The sequence below is a fragment of the Diabrotica undecimpunctata genome, chromosome 1 (genome assembly GCF_040954645.1).
Source record: "Diabrotica undecimpunctata isolate CICGRU chromosome 1, icDiaUnde3, whole genome shotgun sequence".
Classification (NCBI taxonomy): domain Eukaryota; kingdom Metazoa; phylum Arthropoda; class Insecta; order Coleoptera; family Chrysomelidae; genus Diabrotica; species Diabrotica undecimpunctata.
Genome location: NC_092803.1, coordinates 169,872,755 through 169,891,172, shown reverse-complemented (window position 1 = coordinate 169,891,172; position 18,418 = coordinate 169,872,755). Strand labels below are relative to the sequence as shown.

The 18,418-nt window shown below is 32.1% G+C and overlaps 1 protein-coding gene across 1 annotated transcript; it reads right to left on the bottom strand.

Moving 5' to 3' along the window:
• Nucleotides 1-4,821: 4,821 nt before the first annotated feature.
• Nucleotides 4,822-13,279, bottom strand: Vajk4. Its single transcript, XM_072520520.1, has 3 exons — nt 13,140-13,279; nt 9,125-9,982; nt 4,822-5,379 (listed from the first exon to the last, which is right to left on the bottom strand). Exons 1-3 carry the CDS (start codon nt 13,194-13,196, stop codon nt 5,194-5,196), a joined length of 1,101 nt encoding a protein of 366 aa, XP_072376621.1. The 5' UTR covers nt 13,197-13,279; the 3' UTR covers nt 4,822-5,193.
• Between the last annotated feature and the right edge of the window lie 5,139 nt (nt 13,280-18,418).

Sequence of the window (18,418 nt, the reverse complement as noted above, 5' to 3'; positions counted from 1 at the left end):
AATGAATAATCTGTAGCTTCGGTTTCAGATAGATTTTCTAGAAATTTTTGAAATACCAGGATTGTTGCCAATTCTTTTATAACTGTCGTTTTTCTGCAATTTTATGTTTAATTGTGAGAGAGAAACGCTTTGTTTTCTTTTGGCGGTGACACGTAGTTAGAATACGCATCTTCTTCTTTAAGTGCCGTCTCCCGATCGGAGGTTGGATATCATCATCACTATCTTTACTCTATCTACTGCTGCTCTAAAGAGTTCTATAGAACTGCTTTTAAACCATAAACCATTAAATTCTTCAACCATGACACTCTCCTTCTTCCTATACTCCTTCCTCCTCTTATCTTTCCCTATATTATCAACCTTAGCAGTTCATATCACTGTCTCCTCATTACGTGTCCCAGATATTGTAACTTTCTTATTTTTATTGTGTTTATTATTTCGCATTCTTCCATTTCTCGCAATACTTCCGTGTTAGTTTTCTTCTGTGTCCATGATATTTTCCTGTAACACCACATTTCAAAGGACTGTAACTTATTTATGTGTTCTTGATTTAATGTCCAGCTTTCAAGTCCATATTGCAGTATCGAAAACACGTAGCATCTCAGTGCTCTTACTCTCAGTTCTACTCTGAGGTCTTTGTTGCAGAGAATTGTTTTCATTTTTACAAACGCATTTCTTGCTATCCTTGCTATTATTTCGGTTGTTTGATCATTATTGTCTAAAATCTACGTTCCTAGGTATTTGTATTTATCAACCCTTTCTATCAGTACATTTCCCAAATGTATGTTTGTTGGTATATTTGTTTTCTTTGTTATTATCATGTATTTGGTCTTTTTTATATTCATTTTTAGTTCATATTTTTCACAGAAACTGTTTGTTTTGTGTAGCAGTAATTGGATTTGTTCAGCAGAGCTTACCACAATCACGGTGTCATCTGCATATCTTATGTTATTAATAGATCTTCCGTTTATTATTATTCCTTCACTTTGAGATAGTAATGCTTCATTAAAAATGGCTTCACTATATACATTAAATAGTAATGGGGACATAATACATCCCTACCTAACTCCTCTCCTGATTTCAATTTCTGGACTGGAAATACGCAAATAAAAAATACGCATGCCAAGATACAATTTGTATGTTTTTTTGTTGGGTTCGGTAAGATAACTTACATAAATATTTTGTTTGCAGTTTTAATTAAATCTAATTTAATTTACTGTATCAAAAATTTTTGTTATTTTTTCTATAATTCATTAATGGTGCTTGTTGAAAAATATTTTTATTTATTTTTGTTTCCAAAATTTTTGTAATTTTGTTTTGTTTAAGAAACTAAAATTGGACTATTTAAAACGTTAGTCTTCTCAATTCCGAAACTTAGACTCCTCGGTTTCAAGAGCGTCAAAAGCTTGACGCATATATGATATGGCTTTGGAGAAAAACGCTCCGAATACCTTGGACTGCTCATCGCATAAACGTTTCTACTTTAAAGCAACTTAATATTAAAACAAAATTATCTACAATCAGCTAACAGAAAATTTCTCAGTTCTCTGGACATGTGGCCCACACGGAATAAAGCTAATTTAATAACACTGTCTGCGGAAACGTTTTAGGAAAGAGAGCAAGGGGATAATTACCGATTAGGTGAAATCCGACATTCAATGGAGCATTCGTTCACACTTAGAGTAGTTAAAGGAAAAAAAAACCAATGATAGTTGACTGCGTTATGGAAAATCACGATTCTCTGTAATAAAAAGCTAACGACAAAAGATATCTCATCCCTAGGGAATATTCTCGATCTTTATTTCATTTCTACTAAGAGAGTAAGTCCAAAGTAAAAAAACCGGCAGCACGCACAGACATACATTATTTAATTAGAAACAATTTTGAAAGAACATTAGAGAATATAATATGATAACATCAGAATACAGATAACGCCGTAGAATTAGAACAAGTGGAGAATTTCACTTTCCTGGGAACTAATATGCACCAGAGCGGAACATATGACTTTGAGCTGGACGCGAGAGTACAAAAGGAAATGTTAAGGCAGTTACACAAAATTATTAAATCTAAAATTGTATTAAACCGAGCCAAAATACATATATACAAAACAGTTTTAAGACTAATAGTCCTTTATGCAAGCGAAACATGGTTACTAAACTAAACACAGGGGAAAGGAAATATATAGAAGAAAAACCAATGCCGAGATCATGAGTTTTTTTAAAGGGATATCAGAAGTTGTAAAAACTTCAAGATTAAGTTGGTTGGGATATTTAGAAATAATAAAAGATAAAAAAATACCAAAAATGTTAGTAAATCGAGAGATGGGTGACAGAAGAGTAATTTCACCAAGAAAGAGATGGTTAGATGAAGCAGAAAAGGACCTTAAAGAGAAAGCTGTTAGAAATTGAAGAGGAAAAACTAAGGACTTGTTTCGGGTTTCTTAAAAGATGTTCCCAGAATATATGTCAAACAGGAGCATCGACAATACACATTCCTGCCTAACTCTACGTTTGATATTGATATCATTTGGCTCTCCTGTCCGAGAGCGTATATACGAAATAAATATTTGAAACAGTACTTAAACATTAAATAGAGCTTTTCTAGTACCCACTGCGTTCTGTAAATCAAATTGTGTACCCTAGAGATGACAAAAATTATGCAACAATTAATATTACGTTGCAAGATACCAGACGCATGAAGAAACAGCATAATGATACCAATGTTCAAGAAAGATGATAAAGAAGACCCCAACAGTCATAGGGGTATACATCTACTGAACACCGCACTTAAGCTTACCACAAAAGTCCTAACCAACAAAATCAATAAACTAACGCCTTTATCAGATGAACACCAAGGATTCAAAACCGGAAAATCCTGCGTGGACGCCGTATTTGTACTAAGACAAATCACAGAAAAGGCCATCGAGTACAATAAACCAGCATATCTATGTTTTATAGACCTGACAAAGACTTCCGATCGCATCCAAGTCGAAGATGTCTTACACCTACTATATAAAAGAAACATACCAATTATCTATTCCCATAATCGAATACAGGCAAAGATAAATGGAAAACTAACAAAGTGTATACCAGTACAAAGCGGAGTCAGACAGGGTAACTCGTTAAGCCCACTTCTATTTAATATAATAATGGACGAAATAATACAAGCAGTATGTAAAGGTCATGGCTACTGAATGGGGAACAAATAAATCCAAATATTATGTTATGCAGACGACGCCGCATTAATATAATAATGGACGAAATAATACAAGCAGTACGTAAAGGTCATGGCTACTGAATGGGGAACAAATAAATCCAAATATTATGTTATGCAGACGACGCCACATTAATCGCTGAGACAGAAGACGACCTCCAAAGATTAACACACATCTTCAATACATATATGACAACATCTAAATACCCACTGCTATGTAATATTAAAATTGATGGTAAAATAATAAAGCAGGAAGCAAGATTTAGATATCTGGGAATAGATATAACTAGTTACGGAGATGTTGAAGAAGAAGTACGACACCAAAGCTTAAAAACAAGTAAAGCGGCGGGATCTCTTAATGACACAATCTGAAAGAACAAATACCTAAGACAAGACACAAAAACAAGAATCTATAAAGCGCAGCAATTAGACCCATATTAACATACACAGCAGACCTGACACATCTAAAACGAGACGACTCCTAGAAACAATAGAGATCAAAATACTCCGACGAATATCAGGGAAAAGTCTGTTGGATAGGGAGAAAAGCGAAAACATATGAAAAGCATGCAAAATAGAAGACATAAATGGATGGGTGACAAAACGGAAACAGAAGTGGAACGAACACATTAGTAGAATGGCAGAGGATAGGATAGTACGAATAGCACGAGATAAGTCACCAAATGGACGAAGAGGTATTGGCAGACCAAGAAAAAGATGGTGCGATAATTTAAACAATTTAGGAGGCTAATATTAAAGAGGAAACAGGCTTTAAAGCCTACATACAAGAAGAAGAAGAAGAAAGAAGAATTTTGTACGACCGATTTCTTCTTCACATAACCTAAATAAATATTTTTTGATGTATAATTTTAGAAAAATAGTAAAGAATACCTAACTGTATCCCAGAAACCAATATGCTGCAAACTAGAGATCCTACTGAATTAAAAACCTTGTAATACAGTTGAGATCTTTAGATGTTCTTAGATATAATAAGCCACCATAACATCTACAGAGATATTTTCAATCAAATAGTAAGGGCAGCAATAATTATGAGTGTATTAAGACAATATGGAAAAATAAGCAGCTGGGATTAAAAATAAAAACTATAATATACAAAACCTGCATTCGACCTATAGTTACATACGCTATTACAAATGCGATCTGATACAAAAAAGATAACACAGTCCGAAGAAGAGCCAAAACAAATGCATTATGATCAGTAGTGATGGAAACTAGATGATTACTAAATATAACCCAGTAAACACAGGTCTTCCAATAAAAATTTTTGACCAATAATATCTTGCGTTTTTTTAACTATATTTGGTCATTATATTGGCGAACAAACATAATTAATCACCACTATACAAACAAGAAAAACTAGAATACCTAGACACGTGATGAGAGGACCAAAATATGAAAAGTTCAAGGAAGAAGATCTGTTGGCTGAAGTCAGATTTCTGGGTTAAAAAATCTACGTGATTGGTATCAATGTAGATTGATTTATTTATTTAGAGCAGCAAGTTCAAAAATAATAATAGCCATTATGATTGCCAACCTCCGTAGGGAGACGGCACTCTAAGAAGAAGGTCATTATCTTTACAAAAACACGTGTTATTTCTATAAATCATTTATTTAATAAAAGTAGATAAATACACTTATTAACACAGTTTCTATTAAATAATACTGTACGCTTCTTGGTTTCGAGAAAATTCGAAATGAGATTATGAAACAATGAGAGTATTTCTTACATTAACAACAGCGCATAACAAGGATGTGGCAACTTTGTAGTTTTAGTCAGCAACAATTTTGTTCAGAAACACTAATCAGAACCAAAAATACAATAACCGATTGACTAAATTATTCCTAGAGAAAAGAAGAACACTTTCTGGCCCATGTATTTGACAGCTCTGTGTTTTTCATATCAAAATTGTTGGTTACTAAAAGACAAATTAAAAAGACGTAACAACAACTTCAACGATGCTCTCAGTGGTAGTCACCATGGCCTCCGAAATCATGACCGCCGTAATCACCGTGACCAATCTCTTCGTGATGTTCGTGGTGAGGAACGTGAACTGGGACATGTACTGGTACCTTGACTGGGTAGGGTACTTGTTTTTCTACTGGGTATGGTACTTCTTTAATGACTGGGTATGGTTTGTCAACATGTACCTAAAAAAAGAATAATTTTATGTTTTAAATAAACTATAAGGTACCCTGACAAGCAAAAATTAACTGAAAGTGTAGATAATCAAAGAGACGAATAAATAGAAATTTTGAGAGAAAACTAATAAACTATTGGAGAACACATTGGACCTCCAAATTAAAAGTGTTCAGAACTATTTGCTTAAGTAATATCTTATCAATTCTACGATTTTCATTATTATTTGCAGATTAAGTTTATAATCCAAGACGATGAGAACTGATTCCAAAGCTTAGTATAGACAAGTATAGACATACAAATGTCAAATATCAAATCAAATAAAAGTAATGGGCATAGGACATGATCATGTATCAAAAATAACGAAATAGTAGAATAATAGGCCATTATTGACGTTCCTACGGAAGTGATAATTAGACAACAGCAGAATTGAAGCTTTGGAAATAAAATTTTTATGAAACGTTGCCCAAGACTCGACAAATATAATAAATGAACCCAATGTCGAAAGTATGTAAACAAATCGGTTTCATGGAAAGTATATTATTACTACTTTGGGTACTATTTAGATGGATTCATAAATCAATGGTATAATTATAGTACTACGGAATTATAATGACATAAACTACAAACATTACTTGACAACGTCGTTGACAGATGTAAGAAAGCATGTCTGGATCTCAAGATACGGAAAACCAAAATAGTCGTAATGTAAATAGTACCAAACTTGAGCAAGTTGATCAAATGGTGTACCTTGGATATCAGTTAAACTATAACGCAGATAGTCACGGTCAAATTAGATCCAGAATTGAACATAGTAGAACCGCTTTTAGAAGGGTGTCCAACGTATTATGTAACACAGACCTAAAATTGGCATTTCGGATTCACCTATTTCGCTGCTACGTGTTATCGGTCCTACTCGATGTGTCAAGTCTTGAACTTGAACTTAAATGTGGTATTATAGAAGAATTTTAAAAGTTTTTTGGGTGGATAAAATTTGAAACTCCACAATACTAGAACTTATCAGGAAGAACTTATCAATCAGCTACTGAGATTATAAAAAGCACCAAGAAGAGAAAGCTGGAGTACTTTGGACATGTAATGAGAGGTCCCAAATATAGGTTGCTACAAAATAGCAAACATCGCAGTCAAGGACGAGGAAATTCTTCATGGTTGAAAAACTCATGAGATTGGTATGATATATATATATATATATATATATATATATATATATATATATATATATATATATATATATATATATACAAACATACTATTTAGAGTGGCAGTGAACAAAAATTAAAATAGCTATGATGGTAACCAATGTTCTGAAAGGACATGACACACCTGGACGATAGACATCTATCCAAAAATTATAAATTATGTGATAGATAGATAGACACTTTCAGTAGAAAAATTGATTTAATGCAGTATATGTTAAGCGTAAGTATATGATAATTGCTTGGACAGAGAAAATTACAAGGAAAGAGTAGAATTGCAACTTGCTCAGCAAAATACTGTGGTGTATTTTCTGCATTGCACCTGTCTAGAGAGAAGAAATGTTGAAAACTTTCCATAAAAATTAATGATGATGAATAATTAAACGAGTAAATAATTTAGAAAATATCTCTTGATATTTTAATAAATTAATTATTGTTCTGGAAAAGTAGGTAGACACGTAATATTAAGTGACAAAAAATGTTTACATAAAATTTATCACTATTCATTTAAATAAACATGTAGATGCAGGTATTACGACGATTACAAAAATATGCAAAAAATGCAGAACATTCCTACGACAGATAAATGGCTGTTTTATAATGAAAAGTTGACAAGGAAACATTCTTGAAAAAGTACATATATTTAACCTTTTTGCTCTGCTTTCTAATATATTTTCCAATAGTTTATAAATAGTCTAAGTATTATATCTGTATATATATAATTATCCTCTATTTATATTTATATATGGAGCATGTATTGCAAACGTGATCTTCCCTATAGCATATATTTAACGCTCATTAAAAAGGAAAAAACTCTTTCACAAAATCTGGACAAAAACATTATTTTATTTCTTTTTTTTTAACATGACATGATTTCTTTTTCAATACTTTCTACAGTCCATACCATAAAACAATTATTTTATAATCTTTTACTGTCAGACTGTTATTCCTTAGCTATAATTTCTTCTTTCGTCTATATTTCCTTTTGCTTTAGTTTTTCTGGTGCAACTGATTTTCAGATTGTCCTGTTGTAAGATTTTTTATTGTTTTTTTTTATTTCTAATAATTTTCTAGTAGCCAGATAGAGTGTCTAACTTCCACGCAGAAGGCCGGGAACCGAATCCCAACGCCGACGAGAACAACTAGAACTAGATCTAGAAATTTTTAAATATCTACATGCCCCAGGTTGGCTCGCCTTGAATAAAATGAGTGCCTTGGGTAAAACCAGCGGTAATAATGGACGGTTTGAACGTAGCACTGGTCCTGTTACCTTCCTTATATACCGTAGACCCAAGATAGTAGATCGCAGACTACCCTGCTATAAACTCTAAGGTGGGCTAGCCGAATAAAGGAAGACATTGAAGACAAAGAAGGATAACAGTTTCATTGTCATGGTTAATATTGACTCAAAATTCTAAAGGATTTGATGTTCTTCATAGAACATCATAGTTTGTGTTTGGTGTTATGCTACATGTTTCTGTAGTATACAAAAATAAGGACCAAATATACTATCCGACCAACACATATCAAGAGCAGGGCTACTTATATTTGTGACGATCTTGTCGTGGTGGAGTGGGTTTATATGCTTGGTCGTCGCAGTTAATTCTTTAATATGAGCTGTAATATGAGCGGTAAGAATGGAACGATATAATGGAAGCTAAGAACTCTTTCTTCAACCCCAGATATCAAGCACATCTAGGTTTCGCTAGCCTTGTCCTGAAATGCTGGTCTGTACCAGAATTGACCATCCGTTCTAAATTTTTATGACGGCTAACAAACAAACGAAGCAGCTCCAGGCATCCTAAAACTGTAGAACGTGATCCTGTAATAGACTATGATTCCAAAAATGAAGATAAGCTACTAAAAGCCGCCATGAAACGCAACACAGACCGAAACAAATCTACGGAATTCTCTGGACAAGGTCCAGAGAAACTAAAAAAGTACCTATGGAAGCAAATTAACTACCCAAAAGAATCTTAACAGCAGATGCTAAAATCTATCCAAAAGCTACATCTTTTTGTATAATATATATCTACTAAACGTAGATATATATTATACAAAAAGATCTCTCGGGAAAAGATCTAAAGTTTTAAACCACTAAACCATAAACGTTTTTAAGGAAAAATAGATTAAAAAAGGAAAAAGAGCAATTTTAAAAGAACACATATACCAAAAGTGCAAAAATGTTAGGCTTAATCATTCAGATTTTTAGTTTCAAACGCCAAGATATTTGTAGCTGCTGTGATTCAACGGAAAAGGTTCTTAAAGGAGAAGAAATCTATATGAATATTAGCGTTATAAATAAGGTAGCAAATTTAAGATTCAAATGAATACTGTTTAACCTCAACATTTTCGGGATTAAATTATAAGTTACTTAATAGGGAATAAATATATTAAAATTTGGAATAATAACAAATCCATTTAAGGAACAATTTTAAAGCCTTATGGATTTAATAGTTTAAATTTCTATAGAAAAGGAATATATGAATTTTTAAGTTACATTGAAAAATGAACAAACTTATTAAACAATTTTTCTCACCTTAACTGGCACTGGAACAGGTTTTTCTACTTCTACTGGCACCTTCCTTTCTACAGTGTAAGGTTGAGGTACTGGTACTTTAATGTGAACAGGTACAGGCTTATGAACGATAACGGGGTATGGTTTGTCAATTGGAACTTTAACTTCATAAGGAACTGGTTTTTCGACTGGGTAAGGAACGTGCTTTTCAACGGTAACTGGGTAAGGTTTGGGAACATGGACTGTGTATGGCCTGTCGACTGGTACTTTAACTTCATAGGGTACTTTCTTTTCTACGGTGTAAGGTTGGGGATATGGTACTTCAACTTTGACTGGGTAAGGAACTTTTTTGTAGACAGTGTAGGGTTGTGGGACTGGTACTTTAACAGGTACTCCTACTTTCTTTTCAACGGTATAAGGCTGTGGTACGTGGACTTTGACTTCGTAAGGTCTAGGTACTGGTACTTTCACCTCATATGGTACTTTTTTAATAACTTCGTACGGTTGTGGTATGATTACAGGCACCTTAATGATTTCTTTTACAGGATAAGGTACTTTTTTGTACACATCGTAAGGTTGTGGTACTGGTACTTTGACCTCGTATGGTACTTTCTTTTCTACGGTGTAAGGCACATGCTTGACTACTTCGTAAGGAGTTGGAATTTTCTTTTCAACTACGATAGTTTTTACGTGTTCGTGGTGTTCGTGATGACCTCCGTAATCGCCGCCTCCAAAATCATGACCGCCTAGGTCGAATCCTCCACCATGATCACCAAGGCCATAAAGACCACGTTTGTCTTGTTTTTTACTCTCCTGCGCTACTTCCTTTTTCTCGGATTCGGCAGCTAGAGTTAAGCAAAAGCAAACGCTAAGGACAATCTGGGAAAAAAAAAAGATTAAAACAATTATAATACGTACAATGTAGTGAGAAAATTATTAAAGTAAATAGTGATATTAATGGCTGCTACGTAAATATTTATTAATTAATTTCGTATATAATAATTAGGTTATTGCTTTAAATTAAAAAAAATTGTTCTACGTCAATTTACAATTTAAAAAACTAATACTGTTATTCATATTCCAAGTTGAAATTTAACATAATTTTCTTAATAGCTTCAAAATTAATAAAAAAACTAAAGAATGGAACTAATTTGTGTAGAGTTATAGAGTTATCTAGAATTGTATAAAAATTTATTTCTCCAATTTAATTTCGGCAAAATACAAAAAGTAAATTAATGGAATAGTTTATGCCTCAAAATAGACTAAAATGATATTTAAAATTCTCTCTTTAAAATTAACATTATGAGAGATACGGAACTGAGCTGATGGATGCTTGGGCAGAGCATGTGACCAATAATGAGTTGCTAAGAAAGACGGAAGCTAATTGGGATATCTTGAACATTGTGAACTATAAAAAAACAAGTTATCGAGAGCATATTATAAAGAAGAAAAGTAAAACTTCTTATGACTCATATTTAAGGGGATGGTTAAAGGAAATAGGGGACCAGGAATAAGACCATGCTCCTAATTAAAGAATCTAAGAGACTAAACAGACATAGGCGTCAATTTGTTATTAAAAACAGGATAAAACGAAGAAGCATTTTTCCCAAATTATTAACAATACATACTAGAAAAGGCACCATAAAGAGATGTCTACAGCAATTACTTTGGCAAGCAGTTTGATACTGTATTTATAAAAAAAAAATATGACCTAAACTTCAAGTTTGAAACATTTAGAGGAAAAAAGTTGGAAAATAACTTTTATAAAAATATTCATAATAAGCATGATCAGTTAATCATTATTATGTTGAAAAAACACAATGATGATGTGATAAGCAATCTTAACGAAATAATAAACATTTTGAATGTAATACATAAACTTTTACTTTATATATAAGAGTAATAAGTAATTATCAAGAAATTTCTACTTCGACGTACGGAGAAAGTAGAATACATGTACCATATGGCGTATATGGTTATTGTAGTGCGAAGAAAAATTTTAAATTATGTGCTTCAACAAACAAATACTCTTCAATAAATATACGCGGCCTCGTATTTCTTTTTTTCCCAAAATAATTTTTTTTAAATGTACACATTGGAACTATCAAAGCCTAAAGCAGTTACTATGGTTCTGTTTTAGGAGTATTGATTCGGAAAATCTGTTCTTGAAATAATATGCAAAAAAATAATATTAATTGTCTTAATACTCTTTAATCGGAAGAAAAATATTTTATCTAGAAGTGTCTGTTATAAAAGAAAAAAGGAAATTAATGTATCATACTGAGAAAATATTGCAGACCAAAGGCAGCTAAAACGAATATTACAATATTCAATTTACAAAACAAAAATAGTCTTCTATCAGGAATTCTCACAGTTCACTTAGATATCATGACTGTAAAATAAACCAAATGGAGAGAGGAACATGCAAATTCTGAACAATTGTAAAATAAACTTCCTGAACATATTATTTACAGACTTGGAATTATTTTTCCAACGTCATAAATACCTTGAGGTCAAGTCTTTTAAGTACATGATCAGGCAAAAGACGTAAAATATTCTGAAATGGATAACAGAGTTTCTTAAATGTCTAGATCTTTTGGACCACAACGTAGATGTAAAGTATACACAAAAGATTTATGTCGCGTTGTGGAATGTGTGGAATCAAACGATCTCTTTGAAATCTACAATTTAATACGAGTACAAAACTGTAACAAGATATAAATATAGGTAAATAAACAGATAATATAAACCTTCCAAACAATTGGAAAACATTGTAATACAGGAATAAATGTAACTAATAAATTTTCTAATGGATTTGGAATGTTAGACGGAAAATCTAACTTGAACGAAATTATAAATTGCGTTAAAAATTGGAAAAGATAAAACTATTGTTTTTAATATATTGATGTAATAAATAGGGGTAAACTGAATAGCCTTAATGTGATTATATTAGATTTGTGTTTTATAAATATAGATTATTTAAAATAAAATTATTGCAACCAAATTATTCAACAAAATTATGAACAATATTAACCTTAAGATCTTCTGAAATCAAGATGATGACAAAAATTAATGAAAATGGTTAATAAAGACCTAGGTTCTATAAATAAATTCAGATGATTATGACTATATTAAATCACTAATTTTGAAATATTTAGAACCATTTTTATATTATAAAATCTTATTGCATAAATAAAAATAAAATTGTAAAAAATATTTAACCATATTTAAAAGATCGATTCCACATTTATGGACAATTAATATAGATTGAAGATAAATAAAAAAAAACCATACTGAGATAATTGTATCAGAACTAATAATCTAAATAAATATTGTATACAAATAATATTAAATTAAATAATTGCTAAGTGGACGATACTTTTTTCATTGTTTATGTAAAAAAATATTAATTCACAAATATATCTTAAAATATTTAAGTGGAAAAAATTAATAAACTCAAATGTAAGAATGTTTGTTTTAAAAATAATTTATAAATTATGATTTAAGATTTAAGATTTAATTCTAATTAAAGATTTAAATTACAAAAAAAATTTATTAAATAATGTTAATAATTAAATAAAATATAAATTAATTGCATTAGAAAAGTTCTGATAACAAAAAATAGAAAATATATGTTTTTAAATTTTTATTTGGTATTTGAGCTTTTAATTGTAGAATTATTATTAATTATTTCAAAATTGATTAACAATTTACAGTATAATGACAAAATTTCTTCTCCGATTCTAATAATTTAAAAAATGAGATCAACATCTTTGGTTGTTTGATTTATATATTTTACAGATGTAAAATATTTTTAAATATTTTGAATTCTACTAATTGAATGAGTTTATATTAATTGATAAAATAAGTAAAACACTTTTAGTAGAATTAATAAGGCAATAATTATTGTCGCCACAATTGTATATTAAAAATTAACACAAAAATCCTGTAAAGCACTGCAAAATCCGAAAAACCATCCGTGTAATCACTATTCACTTTTTTTGAAAAAAAAAATCACTGCTGTAGAAGCACTTACCAAGGCCTTCATGATGATCGTGAGAGACGGAAGGCTTTGTGTGTTTAAAATTGGCATTTGTGGTTTATATATACCTATCACCCATGCACATACTTTCTATGAAACAGACGTTTACCACTTCGTTCATATATTTCACTTTATTATACTTCCATATCCTTTTCTTATGCAATGCGAGCATCCAGCGTAGCGTAGTGAAGACCGCGCTTCTGTAAAAATGGATCTTACAGGGTAATACTATCTGTCTAATAAAACCAATTAAGATCTTAAACCCGCAGGTTAAAATATTAGTTTACAAAACCGGAAAAGGTTAAAAAATTTTACTGTGCCTTAGAAAATACAAATTATTAATAATAATAACTATGGGAAACATAATCTACTAATGACAATTTTCTAATAACAGTTGGCTGTCAGATAATGTTAATGACATATAAATAATTGATATAAGCAGTTAAAATTTACAGAATTTCAGTTTTGAAAAAATTTGATTGTCAACAGCCTCCTTTTAAAGTAGTAACTAATATAATATTTACTATTAACTAGAATAACCATGGATCAAGTCAACATAGAAACAGCCCTTAGTCCCGGAGACCCCTTTAGTGGGGAGAGGGGGCGAATAATACCCCGGTTGCCACAAATATTTAGATTTTAGCATGATAAGAAGATTGGTACATAGAATGTACGAAGTTTATTCCAGGCCCAAAAAGTGAATAACGTAATTAAAGAAACGCGAAGACTCAACATTGACATACTTGGATGTAGTGAATTTAGATGGCCCAATTTAGGACAGTGGGAAATAGAAAACCACACAATATACTACTGTGGGGATACAACAACAAGAAACAAAAACTAAGTGGCTATAATAGTAAATAAAGAAGTTAACAAATGTGTACTTAGTTTTATAGGAATGTCAGATAAAGTTGCAGTTTGCAGTACTCAAAATTAATGCTAAACCAGTAACGTGAACATTATTCACGCATATACTCCAACTTCGGAGCAGGAATGAACAATTGAAAGAATCCCTAAAACATACTAAAAAACAAGAAGTGAATATCCTCCTAGGAGATTTCAACTCCAAAGTAGGCAAAGGAGGTGTTGGCAATACTGTGGGACACTTTGGACTAGGAACGCGAAATAATAGAGGAGACTGCCTTGTTCAGTTCTGCCAAGAAACGGATAGTGCAATAATGAACACCTTTTTCCAATTACCACCTCGAAGACTCTACACCTGGAAATCTTCAGCTGACTGTCCAAAAAAAAAAATGATTAGAGACCAGATTAACTACATCATCATCAACAAACGATTTCAGAATTCCGTAAAATCCGCAAAAACATATCCGGAGGCAGATGCTCCATCAGACCATAATCTTTTACTAGGATGTTTCATAAAAAAAGTCCATAAAAGAGAAGCACAAAAACGTCCGGATATCCAGAAGTTGAAAGATAAAACCACAAAAGACGAAGTCAAAGAGGAGATCAATAACAAAATAAACAGCATGTTAATCTCCGATATTAATTAAGAAAAAATAAGTGTGGATGATGTGTGGAATAAAATCAAAAATATCTGTAATTTAGTGGTAGATAATAAACTTAAACCAGAAAACAATATAAAGAAACAGCCGTGGATGAGACAAGAAATATTAGAGCTAATGGAAGAACGAAGAAAACACAGAAATAAGAATGAGGAAGGTAAAAAGAAATAAACAAAATCATTAAGAAAAAGATTAAAGAAGCAAAGGAATCATGGCTACAAAATCAATGCATAGAAATAGAATTCCTAGAACAGAAGCATGACACTTTTAACCTACATAAAAAGATCAAAAAACTTAACGGGAGGAAACGGAAAGTCATAACTTAATACTAGACGAACACAACAATCTGCTCTACGAAAATGAGAGAATACTTGAGAGATGAAGGTAATACATGGAAGAATGATTCAAGGACGAGCAAGAGATAGAAGTCAGTGTTTCTAGATGTTCAGGACCAGAAATAACGCTCAGTGAAGTAACATATGCAAAAAAAGACTAAAAACCAACAAAGCAACTGAACCTGATAACATACAAGCTGAAATATTGAAACTATTTGAAAACAACCAACTCAAACTCCTAACGAGTCTACTGAACAAAATCTATGAAACTGCAGAATTTCCTACAGATTGACTAGTTTCCACCTTCATCCCTCTCCCCACAAAGGCAAATGACACCAGATGCTCTGATTACAGAATTATAAGCTTAATGAGCTATGCACTCAAAATCCTTCTTTCTGTTATTCACTCTCCCATATATAGAAAACTTGAAGAAAACATTAGCAGTGTTCAGTTTGGGTTTAGAAACGGACTGGGAACGCGAGAGGCCCTATTTTCCATACAAATATTGATAAAAAGAGCTCTAGACGTAAATTGCGAAGTCTACGCATGTTTTAGAGACTTTGAAAAAGTATTTGACAAGGTGCAAGATCAAAAATTATTTCAGATACTGAAAGAATCTAGTATTGATGACAAAGTTGTTCAATACTTACTCGGAAATGCTGTTCAGGGAAGCTATTGATGGTTTAAGAGAAGGTATAAAAATCAATGGTGAAATCTTACACAATTTAAGATATGCGGACGATACGGTTTTGATTGCTGATAATGCGGAGGATCTGCAAACATTAATAGACCGTGTAGTGGAAGCCTGAATAGATACGGCATTAAAATTAAACTGTAAGAAGACCAAAATTCTTGTAGTAGGTAAAAACGACATGATACAGCACCAATTCACAGCTAATAATGAACCCTTGAAAATAGTTGACAAATTTACAATTACATATTTTGGATGCAGCCTAAATAAGGAATGGGACCACTCACATTAAATAAGATGTCGTATAGAAAAGGTGAGAGCTGTCTTCAATCCCCTCAGGAAGATTTTATGTAATATGCACCTGAACATTGATATAAGAACAAGAGTCTTGAGATGCTATGTATTTTCTACCCTTTTATATGAAGTCGAAGCCTGGACCTTGACGGAGGCAACTTCCAAACGATTAGAAGCCTTCGAAATGTGGTGCTACCGCCGCATCACATTTCGTCTGAATATAGGTTGAATAGGATAGTGAAAGTATACATCCTTGTCTAACGCATCCGTTGATTCATCTTCAAGATTTGTTCTTATTGTGGCTGATTGGTTCCAGTATAAATTTTGTATTATACGCCGGTCTTTATCATTTATTTGTCCTTTTGTTAAAACATCCATCATTTTTCGGGTGTAGATATCGCAAGTCATATATCTGCATCTTTGGAATAATACCTGTAGACTGATCAATGTCACTGTCAAGAGAAGTCATATTAAGAAACAAACAATCAAACATTGACTATACTATAGTGCAAAAAACAGAGATATGCTGGATAAAAGACGTAAGGGTGACAAGAAGCTATGAAATCGGAAGTGATCACTACCTACTGGAAACTATATTTAACAGCAAAGAAATTGAAATAACAAACACCGACAATAAGAATAAGAAATACAGGGAAATAATTAATATGCTCAAACTAAGGGGAGAAACAACAAAAATCAGATATGTATAAGGAGGAGGTAGAGAAGAAAATAGTGAAAGAGGTAAAAATTTAAATTAGAGAAAAGAAGAAATTGTGAAAAGAATACCTAGACAAAACGCAACAAAAATATGAAAGATATAAAATACCGATTATAAAAGCTAAAGAAATAGTCAAAATTAAGAAAAAGAAAAGCTGGGACAAGTTTGGAGAAAAAATGAAACAAAAACCGTAAAGAAAATGTGAAAGTGTTTTATAGAACACAGAAAAACCTACGAAGAAAGAAAGAAATATAACTAAACCAAATATTAATCAAAAACGATACAATATTAACCGATAACAAGAATAAAATAAAAAGATGAAGAGAACATTTAGAACAACTGTTCAATAGAGAGCAAGAAAAGCAAAGGAGAAAGAAAACAACGTAATTGGTGGATCAGACGAAAACACGGAGAAAAGAGAAGCTATACAGGAAGAAGAGCTAGAGAAAGCAATAGAAAAGATAAAGACCTAAGAAAGCTCCAGGGAGCGATGAAATATATAGGATAAAAAGAAAAAAATTATAAAACAAAAAGAGAAATCAAACGATTTCTGCCTAGCGAAACCGAATTCAAATTTTTACCATTGTATTTCCTAAAATTTGCGAAACAAACAGCTGGATAAATTACTCGGCAAGGGAATCTAAAATTGCATTCCACATGCCGTTCATCCTAGTCAAAATTCGTGGTGAATTCAGTTTCTTGTACTCCAAACGAAGTAAGTAATAAAACATAATGACGGTACTAGATTTTTGTTTTGATACAAGGCAGCGACAACCGCTTTTACGTATTTCGACCTCTTTAGGTCTCGTCAGAACGGTATAGTCACTGCTCTGAACCAAAACAAAAATTTCTCCCGTCCTAGACAATAGTTATCAAAATAACTATATACGGACGTAACTACGCCATCTAAAAACAAAAAGAGAAATCAAACGATTTCTGCCTAGCGAAACCGAATTCAAATTTTTCCACTGTGTTTCCTAAAATTTGCGAAACAAACAGCTGGATAAATTACATTATCCAGCTATTATAAAAAAAATTATACATCCGAAATCTAATATGGAAGAAAAAAATACTGCCGAGTGAATCGTAAAATGCAATAATTATTTCAGAGCACAAGAAGGAAAAAACAAGAGACTGTCTGAATTATAGAGGCATATCCCCACTATATGTAGCAGCAAACTATACGAAATAATAGAAGAAAGAAAAATCAGGATAAAAGTAGAACATAAACTAGGAAGCTAAACCAATAGGGAAAAACAGGAAAGAATGAAGAAAATTCATCAAAAGCTTGAACCACTTCCCTCGACACCTAACGGTAGAAGAGAAAAGGTTATTATGTATGTATAAATGTATAATTTGTTTTATTTATTATCTCTGTCTCTTGTCGTTTCCCCATTACTGAGGATCGTTATTTCTTCCAATATTCCTAACAATTTTTCTCGATTGGTCTCTATCTTCAGCTACTCTGAGAGCTTTGCAGAATGAGTTTGCAGATGAATTCTTAATTTGGTCGGACCATCTAGTTGGTGATCGTCCTCTTGATCTTTTCCCAAGAACGTTTCCAGAAACAATTAATCTCTCTAAAGTATGCGAACTTCGAACCACGTGACCGAAAAATTGCAGAATACGTGGCCAAGAAGTAGAGCCAAATATGCTAAAAACATAATTAGAATAGATAGAATAGAAAGAGGAATAGCTAACGGAAAATGTGC